Genomic DNA, 19,479 nt, shown 5'->3' with positions numbered 1-19,479 from the left:
TCCCACCCCCACCCCCAAGCAAGCTTCTGGAGAAGTAGTTTGGGTCCTCAGTTCTGTGGCACAGGGCCTTTCACGTAGTGAAATGCTCATTGAATTTGGTAGAATTGAACTTAATCGAGTCATTAAAAGCTGCTTCTTCCTATCTGAATATTATCTTCCTCTCCTCCCTCTCTCATTCCCTTTCATTGCTGAGGCATTAGGTTACTGCTAAAAATGACCACTTCAGTCACTGAATTGGGAGTGAAAAATTGGGAATCAATACCTGCTTTTTCTTACTATATCTGACTGACTCAGCAAGAGAAAGAGGGAAAATTGGGGGAGGGGGGCAGAGAGAGAGAAGAGAGAGAGACAGAGAAAGAGAGACAGAGAGAGAGAGAGAGAGACTGACAGACAGAGAGACACAGAGAGAGACAGAGAGACAGAGAGAGACAGACAGAGAGAGAGAGACAGAGACAGAAACGGAAGATAGAGAGACGGAGAGAACTATGGATTCCTAGCCAGGAGGAAGCTTCTAATGAATTGATTGAGAGGCAGAAAGAGAACGGACAGAGCAGAATCGTCCCCAGTGTAGGGTGGGTCAGTTGGAAGGTCTGGGAAGCCTCGGAAGGACTGTGACCTCAGGGTGTGTGGAATTGTGCCTAGCCATTAGAAATCCCCACACCTCCTCCCAGATCGCCCCGAGCGGAGGCGGGGGAAGGGGCAGTAGCAGGAAGGAGGAGGAGAGACTACGGGGGAGGGCCCCCGAGCACAGGCTCAGTCTCTATATCAGCATCCAGCCAGGTAACTGGCCGGCCCGGGGGCTGCCTGGTGCTGCACGAAACGCCCTGCTGCGGACCTTCGCGCCACCCCCTTTGCTCTAGTCTCGCCTCCCTCCGGCCCCCTCCCGGCTCATTTCGCCCTTACGCCCAGCACCCCGCAGTCTTCCCCCGACTTCGAAATCCCTACTGGCTCCACTTTGCGCCCTCCTCCCAAGTGCGGGCTGGGGGGTGGGGTGCAGGAGCCCTTCCTTTCGGGCCTCCACCCCACTAAACACTTCTTCTCTTCCCTCCTGCTGGCTATGCCCTGCCGGCAGTGCTAGCCTTCGGACATGTTGGTGGTAAGCGGTCAGACCGGGATGAAGCGGCCCACCGAGGGCTGGGACCGCTGCCGGGTTCGCGAGAGACTGCATGCCGCCCTGGCCGGCCTCCAGGAGCTCCAGGTGCTGAGGGACAAGCAGCAGACGCTGGTGAGAGGGGCTCTGGCCATGCAGCCAGCAGCGCCGCCGCCACCCCCGCCGCCGGTTCCCCGCGCACCTCGGCTCCCGCAGCTCCTGCCCTCGGCTGTCCCTGCTGGAGACCCGCACAGCAAGGAGCACCGATTGGAAGCCACTCTCACTGCTCTCAAGGAACAACTGGTAAGGTTTAGGGGACTGAGAGGGAGGGAAAGGGGCAGAGGGACGCAAAAGTGCACATCTAGCCTTAAAAATGACGTTGGTGACGGTGCTGGGTTTTAATTTATTTCTATCTTGTAGCATTCAGCAATAAAAATTGATTGATTGATACAACATCCCCCACTGGAGTTGCCTGATTGGGGGGGGGGGGTGAGAGTTTGTGGGGAAGGGGGTGATGTAGTGGGAGAGTTTTGTTTGTTTGTTTGTTTTAACAGACTAGACCTTAGTAAAGCCATCGATATAGAAATGACTAAGGAATGTGTACAATCGCTCCGAATGTGGCATTTATAAATGCAATAAGTAACAAGTATAAATAACTCAAATAAATATGTAGCAATAAATAACTTCAACATGTGTATATTATGAAATTGGTTCAATATATGTTTATAAATTATGTATTTATGGACACTTTGGGTGTGCACACACAGATGACTCTTACTACAGTTGTTATTGTTGTTTAGGCAACAGAAGCATTTTTAATATTCCCATGATGAGAGAACATTTTTGATGCCCTGTTTTTTGCTGTATTTTGCTGGTCAAATGACATGGTCTGGATGCAACTGGTATATCTAGCTGGTGCATTGAAGCCCAGGAGGACAGCGCCTGACTACAAAGTGCCAACTAGATTGGGTTGAATATTGTGAAGTCATAACAGCTGCATGTATGATTTGTGTGGGAGCCTTTTCCATATTAAAACATTGTCACTGCATCATCTTAACTGTGAAAATGACAATTTTGGAGAGACCCTGTAAAATTCAGTATTCAGAAGGGTTTGTAATAGTGAGAGCATTTCACTTTTTTAAAAATTGTTTTTGTGGTAAACATCTTTGGGTTTTTCAACATGCTGTAGTGTTTTTGTAGCTCTTTATTGATACAGGTTCTTATAATCCTGAACTGAAGAATTTCAAATGTCATCAGTAGTGCCTCCAGATTTTTTTTTAATATGGTATATAGTTCTTTGTATTTCATGTGTATTTTTTTTAATCTTACATCTGATACTCTTTTAAAAATACACCCTTATTGTGTTAGTTCAGAAACCCTGTCTAGAGGCTGATGCATAGTTAAATAGGGACTGTCCTGCTCCAGCCATGATGAAGCTACAACAGTGTCATTCTCAAATGCAGTCACTTGCTTGACTTGCGGTCTTGAGGGATTCAGAGTACTGTGAATCCAGTCTCCTTGCATCTTCCTGTGAATGTGGAAGCTATTATAAATAATTGAGGCAACAAGAGGCTTTGTCATTTGGCCTAGGGTCACACCTTTGAGAGGAACTAGAAACAGAACACAGACATCTAACTTTTTGGTTCATTGTTCTACCATTAAGTCAGCAGCTGGGGCTGCTGGGTAAAAGGCAATAGCGTGTTGCATACCCCATTCACTTCATGCTCTATTTATGTAGCCTTTATTGTCTTTGTTGATGTAACAGCCTATTCTGAACATGGCATTTATCAGGGTGGGCTTTAGGGGGAGGAAGAGTGGCCTAGAACTCAATTTTAATTGACATTTGGTTTTTGGCCAGGTGTACCATAGCCTGAATTTAAATATTGCATTTATAATAAGGAGGTGTTGAGATGGTAACCTGAATTACTCTGTTGGGGAGGGGGGGTAAGAAATGCAGCTGATGATTAAGTTGGTTTAAATAATATACAAATCAAACTTGTAGGTACTCAGCCTCTAATTACAAGTAGCCTTTTGGAACAGATCAAACAACTTTTTTTTTTATTATTTTTATTTTTTTAATATGGGGACCAGAAGGAACACGCAGGCTTCTGTCTTGCAACTTTGTTCTTGGAATGGATTATGTGATCAAAAGAGGAGAATAATTGAATTTGTGTGACATCAACCCAGCATTTAACACTTTTATATTTTCATACAAGGGAAAAATTAGGATTGATATTAGTTTCACAAAGAAGACTCCTCAAAAAGCTTCCCCCCCCCTTGAGAACACTAGCAATTACACACTTCAGTAACTTAAAAGTTAATTCAGAGCTTCTCCCCCACCTCCACACTGGTGTTAAGCTTGGTCATCAGTTTTCAATCAGGTGTGAAGGCAAAGGAATATTTATTTAACTAGTGGAAGCTTTATTCCACAGAGTCTTCCAAGTGAAAATTAGTTTTAGTATTCCAGAGGATTTTCATTGCTCTTTGGAAAACAGCAGTAACATGCTAATTAACATTTATAAAAATATGCTTTATTTTCCAGACTATGGCATTAACCTTTCCATTTCTTATCATTATCAGTTAAAAATAAGGACACCCATTTTATTACTCTAAATATAACACACGGGAGCAAGAGAAGGGTTAAATGTCCATAGTCTTGTTTGAGGTTTCCAGTCTAATGGAAATGCCTCCGACCCCTAAATCAAAGCCATCTGGAAATGTGTAGCCAGTAGATACACAGATATTTACTTGTTTATATTTTCTAAGGAGATTCAACATTCTTTACAAACTGGATGGCATTCTCTCCACTCCTCTTTTTTTTTTTTTTAAACAAGGTTTAATTTCACTTGGAAGAAAGTGGAGAGCCCTTATTACCTGGAATGCGCTGAGCTATAGTTTGGAAGTTATTTTTTTCACCAGTAGGTGCTGCTGGAGTCAATGTTGCTTGGTCTAAAGCTTCATAAAAGGTTATAGGGTCTTTCTTGCCCTTGTGGATTTTACTGAAATTGACTTTGCATGTCCTGTCTTGTTGCCAGTAGCAATACAATAGTTCAGTTTCATAGACAGGCTCAAACTTCAACTTTTGCTGCAGCAAGCTAACAACCTGACTTTGTAACCAAAAACTTGGGACTTTGCTTCTAATCCCTGTAGTGTTTTTCTGCATTAGTTTATGTTCTCAGTTACTTTTCTGTAAGTGTCACTGAAGTTAATTTTGTTTGGATGTTTGCTGTCTTTTCTCAAAATTTCCCAGAATGCTTTCATAGCAATTATATCTTTCTACAGCTCTGAGTCCTGGGGGCAGGTTTATTATGCAGCTTCCCAGATGGGGAGCTGAGGCCAGAAAAGTGAAAGGATTTATTTGCTCAAGGTCACTCAGTGAGACACCATAGTTAGTAGTATGCAAATCTTGTCAATCTCTAGTGTGCTTTCAATTAGACTGAACTGTCTTTCTTCCTGCCCAGATGGAGTTAGTAAGATTCTGATCTACTTCTGCAGAGGGTGGGGGCAAGATTTAGAGTTAATATGTAGAAACCAACATGCGAAATATGCTTTATTTGCATCCTTTCTTGCCCATCTAAGACAAAGGCAAGATCATTGGTACCTCCTATTAGACATGAATTTTTATATAGTCATGTTAGCCTTATTTCCAAGCTTTTCATTCAATACCACAAATACTAAGTCATAGGCAAGATACTAAGTCTTCAATATAGCACACATTCTCAAGGAACATTAAATTAAATAAGGGAGAAAAGACTACACAAATACCTAGGCTATCAGAGAAAAGTACACATCAGTGCTCCAGGAGAATTGCTGTGAGAAATTTGGGAGAGAGAAGGATCATAGCTGATGGAATTACGGAAATCTTCAAGGAAGAGGTAGAAGTTCAGAAGGGATAAACTTCAACAGATGGAAATTGGAGAAAAAATGGGCACAAAGGAGAATAGAGGGACCACAGACTCCAGAGATTAGTCTAATTTGGCCAGAACTGTTCATCCAGGAAAGGGGAGTGGTGTGAGATAGATAGGGGTCATACCGGTAGTGGTTGGGTTGGTGCAATTGGAGTCAGGAAGACTTGAGTTGGATACAAACTAGCTGTGTGGTCATAGGTAAGTCACTTAACTATTGTTAGCCTCAGTTCCCTCATCTGCAAAATGGAGATAATAGCACCTACCACCCGGGGTTGTTGTGAGGCTCTAATTAAATAATATATGTAAAGTGCTTTGCATAACTTATAGTAATATATAATTGTGAGCTATCAATGAGATAAGGCTAGAAAGGGAGCCAGTCCTATTGTGGAGGGTCTTGAACGCCAAGATCAAGGGTTTAAGTCTGTTGAATTGGCAATGGAGTTATTTGAGTAGAGCAATGATATATGCCCAGAGCAGATGTGTTAACTTTGATAGTAGTGTGGAGGATGGATCTAAAGAGCAGTGAGACCACAGACAGGAGGACTAGCTAGAAAGAAGAAAGCTATTAAGGTAAAAGAAGTGAGAGCCTGCACTGGTCTGATAGCAGGGTGAATGGGAAGGAGGGGCATGATTCAAGAGGCTGTGAGAGAGAGAGATGAATCAAAATTACCCCCAAGATTTTGAGCCTGGGTAATTTGAACAATGACAGGGTCATGAGTAGGAGTAGGTAAATTTAGAAGGGGAATGGGGTACAGTTTTTGGAAGAGAGAATGGTACAGTGGCAAGGGAACTAGGTTTGGAGTCAAAGAAGAAGCTTGAACCTGGTACATACCACCTGTGTGACCTCAAAAGAGTTACTTAAATTCCCTGGGCATCAGTTCTTCATCAAAAAAGAGGGGGTAGGGTTGGACTAGATCACCTCTAAAGTCCATTCCAGCCTAAATATATCATACTATGATTTTAAATGTGGAGGGCTCCAGGAGAAGAAAAATATAAATATATTTTTTAAAAAGGACCTAAGAAAATGCCAATTCAATCTTTCTCACTTAAAGGAAGAAAAGTAGATTGTAAGAAATACACATAAAATAAAAAATGTATAGGTGACCAACATATAATTCCTCTAGTTTTAGAGGTAAGGAAGCCAAGGACCAGAGAGGTTAGGGTTAAGTGATCTGTTCTAGGTCACACTGCTAATAAGCATCAGGAACAGTATTTTAACCCAGCTCCTCTAGCTTCTCCAGAACTCTATCAAAACATTGTAAAAATGTATCTTGAGTAACATGTGATCTGGCATCTATGTAGGTAAATGAAATGGGGTGTTGAGGCAACTTTGTAGGTAGTGGAAGCATCATGATGATTGCTGCTACAGAGAGAGAAAGATAGCCTGAATCATCTACACTGGTTCCCAATATTGACAGAATTTGTTGTCTGTTATTGATTCAACTTCTAGCCCATTTCACTGATATACAGTAGGTGCTTAATAAATGCTTATTGATTTAGAGTTCCCATCACTGATAGCTATTGGGTAGCAAAATAGCAATTCTCCTTCCATGTATGTTTCAACAGAAATAATCTTGTCATCAGAATTTGCCATTGTGAAAGGAAGGAGAGGAGAATGAGGGGGGTTTCTGTAATGGTCAAATTCCATATATGAATCATTGAAACTATCTACCCATTAGTTTAAAAAAAAAAGAAGCTTGGCTCATTGCTAAGAAAGCAGTTAATGAACAGCACAAAGACATAAAAACCTCATGGTAAGGGACAATGGGAAGGGTTAACGAGGATGCTGTAAATCATGAATGTTGGTTAAAGTGCTATAAAAGTGTAGGCAGGTCCTGAGGATGTAATAAATAATCTGTGAATACCTGAGAGCCTCGTTGTAGATTTTGTGGCCCCCCTTCCATTAATCAGAAACCACAGTCTAAAGAACTGCCTAGCCAAACATTAATCAGAAAGCAATTAATTCCAGAAAAAATAAAAGACCTATTTTTTCAGGGAAAGGACCCACTATTGAAGTGTCATTTGGTACCCCCCACCAAAAAAAAAATAAAAGGGAAATCATGCTTTGGAAGTGAAAGATAAAATGGCAAATAATTCAAAATTAAAGGGGGGGAGGGGTAACAAAGAGCTTGGCTGTCTTGGTCCTATAGGTTTTGTTTTATGACAGGAAGAGAAAAAAAATCACCTATTTTGTTAGGAAGTGCTTACAGACTCTTTTTGTCTGACTGAATTTAACTACCTTTTTGTACATTAAAAAGTAACAAAGAAACTTGCACCTGTTGCCTCTCCAGTGTGGGTTGCTCTGAAGCAAGCTTGCGAATCCAGAAGGAACTTTGGAATCTCTGTCTAGTTAGGCTGTTTTGGGTGATATAAGGTGGTGCTTAGATTAGATAAGGAAGAAGGAGGCACTCACCTTCAAAGGTAAAAGATTCTTATTTCCAGCTTCTTTGGGAATGTGACCATGGGCTGGACAGTCAATGCTGTTGACACAATTTTTGTAAGGGCAATGCTGATAGTGTTTCATACTGGAAGATGACCTAGTATTTGGGCATTAGAGCAGAAGCAGCTGACGAGATCTCATTGGGGGGGAAGGTTTTTAGGGTGGTGAGGATGTGGGTATATGTACCCACAAGCACACACATTTATTTTTCTCCCCTTAAATTTGCAGCAAAACTGTGTTGGAGTAAGTATTGTTCAGATAGTAGATGATTAGTATGACTATACATATGTATATATATATATATATATATATGCAGACATAAACACATATTTGTATGTATGAGTATGTATATGTATGTATATAAAATTTATATATATGATAGACATATATGTGTGTATGTATATGTATGACTTAGTGTTTTCACCTGTGTAAAATTTCTGGAAGTAACTTCTCCTTGGGCACTAAGAGGTTAAGTGATTTGTCCAAAGTCACATAGCCAATATGTGATCTAACTGAGCCTTGAACCTATGTCTTCCTGATTCCAAGGCCAGCTGCCTATCTACAAGCCTATGTTTCCTCTCAAAAAGACACTTTTTCTACCAGTTTTATATATTAGTTTAAAATTATATATTTTGTGTGCATTTATTTTTCCAATTCAGTTAAACAAATATTATCAATCAATAAACATTTATTAAGCATCTGCTATGTATCAGGCACTGTGCTAAGTGCAACAGGTAGAAAAAAGGCAAAAGATAGTTCCTGCCTTCAAGGAGCTTACAGTCTAATGTGGGAACGCTTTTAAGGCTCAAGGAACTAGATTTTAGGTGCTGGAGATGCAAAAATCCCAAAAAAGTAAGAACCTGGAAAAATCAGTCAGCTTCTAGGAGTGTATAGTTTCCTGAGTGATAGATATATCATGTCTGCAAATAAGTAAATACAATATAATTTGAAGAAGGCAATTCTAATAGTCTAAAATGTGCCAAACAAAACAAAAACCAACGTTTTTATATTTAAATTCTTGTTTCAAGTCTTCCGTACCTAGGGTGGGGTGAGGGAGGTGATCAGAGAAGGCTTCAGAGTAGTTGACACTTGATCTGGGTCTTGAAGGAAAATAAAGATTCCTGAGGCAGGGTGGAGGAGAGAGTGCATTCCAGGAATGGGGGTACTGATTAAGAGCAAAGACATTGCTGAAGAATTGAAGATACATGTCAAGTTCAGCAAGAGTGTAGTAGAGCATGTATAAAGAATGATGTGAAATATAGATAAAAAGGAAGGCTGGAACCTAACTATGAAATGCCTTAAATGCCAGGCTGAGGAGTTTTGTATTTTATCCTGCAGGTCATGCAGAGCTCTCTGCCTTCCAAAACAAAATATTTTAAGAGTGATGTGGAAGATGGACTGAAGAAGAAAAGAGAATGGAAGTAATTAGGATACTAGTTCAGGAGAGTGATGATCAGATCTTGAACTATGGCTGTGGCCATGTTAGTTCAGGAAAGGTACAGATGCAAGAGAAATCCATAAGATTTGGCAGATTCATTGCATTGGGGGAAGGATGAAGAAAAGAGAAGAGTTAAGAATTATTCTAAATGAACTAGGAGAATAGTGGCATCCTCAGTAGCAGTGGAACACACATTTAGGGAGAAAGATGAAAAGTGCAACTTCTTGTTGAACCATTTTACTCCTTGTGTGACCTTGGTCAGGTCCCTTAATCTTTGAGCTTCATTTTCCTCATCTATGAAATAAAGAAATTGGATTATATGACCCCTAAGGTTTCTTCTAGATCTAAATTTATGATCTTGTATTGAATCTGAGATGCCAATAGGACTACCTGGTGAAGAAGCCCTAGAGGCAGTCAGCTGTGTATGACTGAAGTCTTGATCAAAGATTAGGGTTTGATATTGTGGTTTCTAGAATTCTGGAGCCATTTGCATGAAGTAAATAATTGGACCTTTGGGAATAGATAAAATTAACTGAAGGGATTATCTTTTCTAGGGATAAATTGGAGAGAGGGAGGGAGAGAGAGAGAGAGAATAGGATATTCTTAGGAGTTAGTAGTTGCTGATCCAAAAAAGTGCTTTTTGTTTACCTCATCATGGCATAAACTAGACTAGACCTTAGGTTCTTAAAAGCTATGCCACTGGAGTACTCAACACTGATAGGTCTTGCCAAGATTAAATGCCTCAGTGTAGGATAGCTAAGGATTTCATTTGTCCAATTGTGTTTGATTCTTCATGACCCTCTTTGGGTTTGTTTGTTTTGTTTGTTCCTTGGCAAAGATACTGGAGTGGTTTGCCATTTCCCTCTCCAGATCATTTTTACAGATGAAGAAAATGAGGTAAATAGGGTTAAGTGACTTGCCCAGGGTCACACAGCTAGTAGGTATCTGAGGTTAGATTTGAACACATGAATATGAGTCTTCCTGAATCCAGACCCAGTACTCTATCCACTGTACCACCTAGCTGCCCAACAGCTAAGGATTAGCCTAAGTAAATTCTAGAGATATTTCTCTTCTGAAAGCTAGAAATCAGGTGACAAATTTGCTTAACTGAAGTTATTCATGAAATCATCCTCTAAAACATAAAAATTTTGCTTCCTGTGATAGTGAGAGGGATGCACACTTCAGTAAAATCTCCAGCATTTTTAATATAAACATAAGTCAGCATGGGATGGTAGATGGAGAGATCTGGCCTCAGGAAGAGCTATGTTCAGTCTCACCTCTTGGGACATATTGATTAACCCTTGGCAAGTTCCTTACCAAGTGGTCATCCAAGCAACTGTCCAAGACTAATTTAATGCATTTCCTCACCAAGTGGAATCATGGGTTTGGCCAAAACGAAACAAAAAGAATGATGCTTTTGAAATTCGGGTTCTCATTTCAATTCACCTGTGCTTATCTTTTATTTCTCTACCCCTCACTTCCCAGTCACGTTTAAGGAGACAAGATGTTGGCCTGAAAACTCACTTGGATCAACTGGACCAGCAGATAAGTGAGCTTAAATTGGATGTAAACAAGACTTCCAGTGAAAACCTTGATAGTGACAGCAGGCCCAGTTCAGGTAAGGCCCCAGGAATGTAGTCTCGGGGAAATTATCATTTCCATCCATAATGTTTTCATAAACATCTCTTTAATATTAATATTAGCCGTGAAGATCTGACCAATAATCCAATAAACATCTATTAAGCACTTGTTGTATTCCAGGCACTGTGCTAAATGCTAGGAATGCAAAGAAAAGCAGAAGATAGGCCCTGCCCTCAAGGGACTCACATTCTAATGGGGAAAGACATGCAGGTGACAAGGACAGGCTGGGGGGCGGCGTGAAGCCCAGAGCAGCACAGCCTGGTGGCGAACGAAATGATGGGAATGGGCATTTGAAGATCTCCTTAAATGGAAGGTCTGGAGGGAGTTCTCCACCATTCACCCTCTCCACTCAGAGAGAGAGACGGGCAAGGGGTACTGGGGGTGTGGATTTCACAACTGATGTGAATGATGAAATCTGTGTATTGGTGAATGTGTTCAAAAGGCAAGCAGAAACTTTTGATCACTAGTAGACATTGTCAATTTAACTTGAGAGGCAGAATAGTATTGGATTGAATTGAAAAAAAAAACTTTTAAAAGTGCAATTCTAGGGGCGGCCAGGTAGCACAGCAAGTAAGAGCACCGGCTCCAGTGTTGAGAAGACCTGGAGATCGAATCCCGGGCTCAGACACTTAGCACCCACCCAGAAACACCTGGCCGTGTAACCTTGAGCAAGTTACTTAACCCCAATTGCTTAGGGGTGGCCAGGTGGCTCAGCGAGTAAGAGTACCGGCTCCAGTGTTGGGACGACCTGGAGATCGAATCCCGGGCTCAGACACTCAGCACCACACCCAGAAATACCTGGCCGTGTAACCTTGAGCAAGTTACTTAACCCTGATTGCTTAAAAAAAAGAAAAAAGTGCAATTCTATTCAAGAATCCTGGATTTGTAAGTCCTGGATTTAAACTCTGGCTATATTATTTACTACTTATGTGACTTTGAGCAAGTTATTTCGACACTCTGGACTATTTTCATCAATAAAGTGAGGGGAATTGGGCCACAATGTTCTTTGAGGTCCTTTCTCATTTTAAATCCTGTGATCAACTGTGCTAATAATTATTCCTGCAACAGGGCAATCATTAATATTTTATTGACTATCTTATTCACCATGAGGAATGTTCTGAGACTTTTCTTTTCTCCTCAAGTCCCTGGCTCTATCTCTTACCTCTTTATTCTCAGCAGATGACTTTGCTTCCTTTTTCCTGCTGAGTTGACTGTCTGACATAAGCATCCTTAATTGCATTCTTCCACTATGGTATATCCTCTCTACTTTTCTTCCAGCCTTAGAATAAACAGGTGTCTTCCTTCTAGACAAGGATAAACACTCCACATTCTTCCTTTCCATTTTACAGGACTTTGCTTCATCTCCTTTCTCAAATACATCTTCTGTATTTCCCTTTCTATTGACTCTCTCCTTTTAGCCTGTAAATATTCCCAGGTCTGGGCCCTTCACCTAAAAATACCTTCCCTTGAATCTGCTACCCTTTGTAACTATCATCCTATTTTTTTCCACCTTCACTGCAAAATTACAAAGAGTAGTTTGTAATTGTTCCTTCTGCTTTATCACTACTCCCTCATTCATCATTGCTTTGCAGTCTAGCTTTCCTTGCTATTTACTGAAAATTCCCTAAGCCTTAATGACCTTTTTCAGCTAAATCCATTTTTTTCTGCTATCATCCTTCAACATTGTAACTTTTAATATTATCCCATCACAGTGAAAGTACTTTCTCCCCCCCCTTGGTTTCTCTAACATTATATTCCTTTTCTGATTCCTTTCTTGCTTCTCCATTCTTCTTTTGCATCTTCAACATAACCACCAATCAAGGTTTTTGACCCTTATCTCTTCATTCTTCAGTTTCTACTTAAATTTCAGATGTTCCCTTAATTTCTTATGGATGATTCCCCATCAAATTTATATATTCATAATGCTAATCTTTCAAATTAACTCTAGTTACTTAATTCCAATTGCTTATTAGACCTCTTTATCTGGATGACCTACCAGCAATTCAAATTCAAGATGTTCCAAATCAAGTTCATCATCTTCCTCACTAAACCTGAGGCATACTTCCAGTAACCCAGGCTCAAAAACTGGGAGTCATCTCTGATACTTCCCTCTCTTACCCTTACATACATTCACATATGATAAAATACAAAGTCCTGTTGATGCTAATGTTGTAAAATCTCTCATATCTGTTGGCTCTTCTCTATTCATCCTGCTATAATCTAAGTTCAAGCCTTATCAGACTGTTGGCTAGCCTCCTCTCTATCCTCCCAACCCCCAGTTTCACCCCCATATCTAGTCCATTCTTCATAAAACTATCAAATTAATTTTCCAGATGGACCAATCTAGCCCTATTATCCTACTTGATGTTCAAAAATAGTCCAGTAGTTCCTTGTTGCCTAGTGGTTAAAAACAAACTCCTTAAACTGGCATTTAAATATACATAGATCCTCTATAGTACCCCTCTACCTTGCCCTTCCTTTGGCCTTATTTCATGCTAATCCCTTCTGTATTCTATATTTTAGTCAGATTGGACTATGAGCCATCCCCTGATCATACCCTGTTGATTCCTTCATGTATTTACCCAACCCCATGCCCATTGTGAACACTGACCTCACCCTCCTCCTTGTCTGTTAAAATCCTTTGCTTTTTTAAGCTTAAGTTTAGTGTCACTTCTTCCATGAAACCTTATGTATTGTCAACACAATATTCACAGCACTGCCGGCAACTATGAATATGCTGGCGTAGTTCTGACTTGCAAAATATAATATAACAAACTCTCCATTTAGAAAACAGAAAGACAGACATCAGAAAGCCAAATCCCAACACCAGAAAATGGAATCCATCATAGCAACAAAGAAGTTAATACACCACAACACAGCAGAGAGTAACACCATCCTAAAACCTTCCCACAAAGACTCACAAGCCTGTCTCGTTGCCTGTGTCTTCTCTCTCCCACTGTACTAGTGACTGCTCTGACTCCTAGCTTCTTCTGGGCTCTACTCCACCCTCCCTGCTCCACTCTTCAGCAAACTCCTCCTACCACAGGCTTCATGTGATTACATTCAACAGGGCAGGGAAGATCTTCAAATTCCCATTACCATTACACCTTCCCTAACAACTCCTCACATTTTCCTAGAGCATCAACATTTTCTGTGCTGTATTATAACTAAGATTGCACATTCCATGTCTCCCTTACTTGACAGCTGGGTCTCTGCCATTCTTTTCATTTCTGTTCCCTAGTACCTAAGAACAATAACTGGCTCCTGACTAATTGAGAAATGTTTGTTAAATTGAATTCTATGCACCTAGAAAAAGAATACAGTAAAAATAGAGATATTATGTCAAAGATACCAGTATGTCTGGTTGGCAGCACAGATCTTGTGTATTCCTAGACTGCCATGGTAATTCTATATTTTGTTTGCCTTGTCCAGGCTTTTACGACCTGAGTGATGGTGGGTCCTGTTCTTTGTCCAATTCCTGCACATCCGTCTACAGTGAATCCATCTCCTCCTCTCATAGCAGCCTGCTTCCTGGCATCCAGACGCCCAAAGTCAGGCTCAGTATCTTTGACTACCGCCCCAAGTCTGCTGATGAGACCACTGTACATAGTGCCCACCTCCAACCTCAGAGAATACCTGTGAGTGAGGGTTGCTGGATCAAGGGCAGCCCAGAGAGTGAAGGTGAAACTTTGGCCAAGTTCAAGACAAGGCCAGTTTCCACAGGTAAAGTAAAATCAGGAAATAGAAAGATTTGTTCCCCATCCAAAAGTGATTCATTAAAATCATAAATCCTTAAATCTAAGTGGCCCTAGATCCTTAAATCACAATGAACATCACTAAAAGGAGGTGGAAACTAATCTTGCATTCAGTGACTGGATAAATGTTGCTCTGTTTTTGAACTGAGTTCTTAAGTAGAAAAATAAGATGACCATCCTTGTCTGACCATTATAGCTGAGCCATAATTCTAGTGGCAGTCATTACTATTGGCACCCATAAATTGCTACTGATAGAAAGGGCCCTAGACCAGAAGTCAGAAGACCTGGATTCTAGTCCTGACTCTGCTTCTTATGAATCATGTGACTCTAGGCAAAACATGCAGTTTTATTCATTTCCTCATGTGTAAAATTGAGAAATTAGACTAAAACAGAGATTCTTTACCTGGGGTTCACGAACTTGTTTTGTTGGGTTTTTATGATATTTTGATGATTATATTTCTATATAATTGGTTTCCTTTGTAATCCTGCTTATTTTATTTTATGCATCTGAAAACATTCTGAGCGGGGGATCCATTGGCTTTTCCAGAAGTGCCAAAGGGGTCCATAGCACAAAAACATTAAGAACCTCAGGAGTAGATGGTCTCTGAGGTTTTTGCAAGCTCTAATATTTTTATGATCTGCCTTTTTAAAAAGTCCTTAAAAGGATATATCTAGAACTATATACTGGTATAAAAATAAACATCTATTTGAGAGTTACCCCTTGTGCATTTTTTTAAGAGTTTTTGTTCTACCTATGGAGATGGTTCTTCCTTTGACTTCTATATGATTTAATTAGTATGAATATTCCTTCTGCCAATAGAGGGTACAACCCTTCTGTGCCTTGTAAGTTGACTGAAAACATGTCAGCCCCTGGGGGCCAGCTCTCTTGAGACCCAGCAGAGCTTGGCTGGCCATCAAGAAAGACTGCTACATGTTCCAGCCTGCCAGCATTTGTGATGCACTAAAACAGCCTTGAAGACCCGAGAGTGCCCTGCAAACCAGAATGAGACATCTGAGTAGGATTTTGGTGGAATATAGCTAAGATTCAAATAGCAATTCATTTTCCCCCTAGGAATCAATGTTTCACATTATTTTGCTAAAACACTAAATGATATGACTGCTGTATTAAATTCAATCTTTTCACCTCTTTTATTGTTTTCATTTCTTTCTCTTACCTCCAGGTGACCTTGAAAGAATTGTGCCAAATGATGGAAGTCTTCAGAAGACAACCACTGATCCTAAGTCTGTGTCACCCCTTTGCTATGGAACAGAAATTCTGTTCCATGTGGTAGACCCTAAGTATCAGAGTGACTTGGTCTCCAAGAGTGGCAATGATATATACCCTTATCCAAGTCCTCTGCATGCAGTGGCCTTGCAGAGCCCCCTGTTTTCTTTGACTAGGGAAACCCTAGAGATTGACAACCACTTGCCTCTTACCAAACCCATCCTGAGTATGTCAGGTCCCAGCTTAATCAGGACTAAGCCAATTACTGAGGCTCCTCCTCCTGGTGGCTATATTGACAAGCTGCTCCAGCTGACGCGGGACCGAGGGAAATACACAGGTGGCAATGTGAGTGAGAGGGCATCAGCTAAAGGGCCGGTGCCCCCATCCCAGCAGAGCCTCAGTGGGCTAAGAGTGAATAGTGGCAGTCAGCTAGAGAAGCAGGTCAGCTCTCCAGAAAGCAGGCAAGCTAAAGCAGGAAGGATTCAGAGAGAGGTGCCTGATGGGAACAGTACAAAACTGCAAGAAGCTGGAGAAGCCTGTTTAGATGTAGAACAGCCAACCAGCCAGCCAAACTTGGAATCCTTGGCTACAAATGGCTGCTTCCCTGGTGAGGTCAGCCCTGCATCTGCTCAAGAAGAGCCAGTGGTCATTCATCTTGAACAGGACCCACCTTCCTGCTCCCAGGTGCACCAATCGCATCTCAACGTGGCTTCCCAAAGGTCAAATGCCAAAGTCATCCCACCACCCAGAAAGGTGGGCAAAAAGGGGACTGGTCTCGTCACGGGTGAGTTTGTCCACGCTCAGTTTGTCCCTGGAGAGGCCCACCTGATGAGACTGAAAGCAAGCAATCCCAGGGCAAAAGCTCTGAAGGTCAAGCGAAGGAGCAGTGATAAGGTGCTGAGGCTTGGGAAGCAGCAGCCACTGTTAATGGAGAGGCCACGGGGAATGCACGCAGTGTCCCGACTGAGTGCAGAGTGGAACCCTTCCCCACGGTCCCACGGAGGAAAGAGCCTCATGAGGAGGCCAACGTTTGTTGGGGAAGTGACTGGACGGTCTTGTTCTGAGTCAAGCCTCTTTCCCGTACAGTTTCACATCCCTACAGTCATGTCCCGACCTGAGCTTTACCCAGCCTCAGCACATCCTTTGTACTCTTTTGAAGCGGCTCAGCTCAATATGGTAGCCAGTGGGGGTGCCAAGAAGAAGCAGCAACGGAAATGGCAGTCCACTGTGGAGATCTCAGCCAAGACCCATTTGACAGGCTTTTCTGCTGACACCAGTTTAGCCCTGCCCAGGCCATCCTCGAGGAGAGCTGGCATCTTACGGACTGTGAGTGCAAGGTCTCGGCCCAAGGTACACAGCCATAACGCTTATGCCAAAAGTGAGTCAGACCACTCAGAATACTCAGCTGAGTGCGCCTCCCTCTTCCACTCCACCATTGTGGAAACTAGTGAGGATGATGTCAGTGACTACACGGCCAACTGCTTTGGGGATAGTGAATCTGAGGACAGTGATTCAGAGGGGGCCTGTAGGAGTAGTGAGAGCAGCCTCACTCTAGATTATGAGGAAGCTGTTGGGAGTGAGCTGATATGGCCCAAGGCCATTGTCCAGCAACCAGTGAGGGTGCAGGCTGCTTCTAAGTCATCTCACCATCCAGTGCCCAAAATCTGCCGCATCAAGGCCTCTAAGGCCCTAAAGAAGAAGATTCGGCGATTCCAGCCAGCATCTCTAAAAGTTATGACCATGGTGTGAATCAAAAGGAAAAGGAATTGTCCTAGCAGTAACCAGGTTGACTTTAGAACAAGACAGGTTGGGGTTCTAAAAAATCATTGCATTATGGATGAACCAGGAATGATGCCCCCCAAAAGGCCAAAGGACCTTTTACTTTGCTAATATTTGTGCAAAGAGCACTGTGTGTAATTTCTTTATCTTTCCACTGTTTATTATACAAATATGAATTTGTGTAATCTTGCCCACTTGACTCTGTCTTCACAAATCCTGTTTAGAAAGGGAAATGCCTCAAAACTAGAAGATACAACTAGATTCTGTACAGTAAATATTCTGTCAGAGATGAATGGGAAATATCATTGCCCACTCTGCTAGAATGATTCTCTGCTCTGTACTGTGATGTTCCAGAACTCACTCACACTCCAATTTACCACCCAAGCCGTTTTCTTTTCCGTGTCTTCTAATATTTACATTGTCAGTGGTCATACATCTCTCTCCAAGCCTCCTGTTTCCTTTAGTCATAGCAAGACTTCCTCAGGTACACCCTGCAGAGGGTATCTTTCTCAATTGTGCTTGTCTGCACTAGCCAAAGAATGATAGGTTTTTGTTTGTTCTGTCTTTTAAAGGGAGAAGGGCTGGTTGTGAGAATAGGTACTGGAAATTGGGTCTGAGTTCCTGAGGCATACATAACCCTGCTCCCTGACCAAGCTTTAGCTCAATTCAGTCACCAAAAAGGTGAACATTTCTTTTCTGCTCTGTCCCCCCTAGCATAAGGAAGAGGTCGTGTTCCCTGTTGAGGTCATCACTTTGCGTTTATAGTATACAAATCCATCTCATGAGATATAGACTTGACTCCAGTGGACAAAAGTTGGGCATAAAAATATATTTTTAAACATTCTCACTGTCTTTTTATCATTATTATTTGTCTTTCAATTTTTTTTTCTCTTCAGGGGGGATGAGGAGGGTAAGAGGAAGGTACAGGTTTTTCAATTTAAAGCTTCTTGTTGAGGGTCATATAATTTTATTTTTGTAGTTTCTCCCAGAGAGACCTTTTGAGCTACCCAGCAGCCCACTGTGAGTTAGGGGGAGGGAAAAATTCAAGCAAAAGGCTGATTTGTCAGAGGTCACAAAGTTAGGGAACTGGGGATCTGCTTAGCCCTAGGCCAACTTCACACTTGACTGGAGTACTTTGAAGAATGTAGATAAGAAAACAACATTAAAATACTAGTTGATAAAGATTTCCATACCCTCTTACTTAAGAAGTTAAATATTCATGTAACAATTGCACAGTCCAGGATGTAGTTTAAGAAGCTTATCATTTTAGAATAGAACATTTTTGTGGCAAGTAGAGGAAAGCTAATGTTTCAAATGGCAATACCTGGGAATAATGTGTTTCCTTTTTGGATAAAGTATCTGAAAAGTGTAAACATTTTAAAGGTTCAGGCTTAGGCTTTGAAGTTCAAACATTCAAAGTGACAGACTGGAAGATTCACACCTTTCCTTAATGAAGTAGGCTTACCTGTGCTAATGAGTTCTTTGGCATCAACATTCAGGAAGACGGTATTAAAAGAACTAAGTTTGGAGGGTCTTATTTTGAGATCTGTAATACAGAATCATTGCCTACTTCATACACAATTCCTAATCCTCACAATAGTCCTGTGACAATGCTGTGATGGAATCATTATATTCATTTAGCATTTTGGAGATCAGAGGTATACTTGGCTTAAGTGATTTCCACCACCACCCTGCTCCTCCCACCCCCATTCAGTTAAGGTAATGTGGAACTCCTGAGAATGAGGGGAGGTATTCTCTGTTTCGCCCTTTGCTGAGACAGCTGCTTCTTCTATTCAATGCCTTCAAAAATCTCATTTAACAAGGCTATGCTATATCTTGAAAATTATATCTAGAATTTTGTAATGTTTTTCTCTCTATAGTATTTTACATATAATACTATCAAATTGCTTCCTTCCCCAAATATCCTTGAGATAATAAAGCATGCATTCATTAATCTTATAGGTAGAGGAACGCTTTGGATTTTAAATGATTTACCAAGATCATAGTGAATCCAAATTGAATGAATCTAAATGGAGACTACAGAGTTTGATACTTGTTTCTAGCTTGTTTCTAGATATTCTACTTTGATTCTTGTATTCTTCACAAACCATGTACTGGAATTTCCTGCTGAGTTTCCAATCTGACCATGTGTGGTTCATTTTATCCGTGCTCATTCTGTCTCTGCCTGTACCAGGAGGTGCCT

At 41.3% G+C, this 19,479-nt stretch overlaps 1 protein-coding gene across 1 annotated transcript; it reads left to right on the top strand.

Annotated features, from left to right (window-relative positions):
• Window positions 1-264: 264 nt before the first annotated feature.
• Window positions 265-18,120, top strand: DACT2 (dishevelled binding antagonist of beta catenin 2). Its single transcript, XM_069070459.1, has 4 exons — window positions 265-1,393; window positions 10,362-10,494; window positions 13,950-14,240; window positions 15,454-18,120. Exons 1-4 carry the CDS (start codon window positions 1,088-1,090, stop codon window positions 17,244-17,246), a joined length of 2,523 nt encoding a protein of 840 aa, XP_068926560.1. The 5' UTR covers window positions 265-1,087; the 3' UTR covers window positions 17,247-18,120.
• Window positions 18,121-19,479: the final 1,359 nt, after the last annotated feature.

This window comes from Petaurus breviceps, unplaced genomic scaffold (genome assembly GCF_028583685.1).
Source record: "Petaurus breviceps papuanus isolate PSGF00001 unplaced genomic scaffold, PetGlider_PUasm1.0 90808, whole genome shotgun sequence".
Classification (NCBI taxonomy): Eukaryota; Metazoa; Chordata; class Mammalia; order Diprotodontia; family Petauridae; genus Petaurus; species Petaurus breviceps.
This window is presented reverse-complemented; position numbering and strand designations above follow the sequence as displayed.

Excerpts from the sequence above, each read along its gene's own strand:
- DACT2 (XM_069070459.1), top strand. The coding sequence starts at position 1,088 with ATGTTGGTGGTAAGCGGTCAGACCGGGATGAAGCGGCCCACCGAGGGC. Across the intron at positions 1,394-10,361 it reads CTGCTCTCAAGGAACAACTG|TCACGTTTAAGGAGACAAGA; the intron begins GTAAGGTTTAGG and ends CTCACTTCCCAG. Across the intron at positions 14,241-15,453 it reads GACAAGGCCAGTTTCCACAG|GTGACCTTGAAAGAATTGTG; the intron begins GTAAAGTAAAAT and ends TCTTACCTCCAG.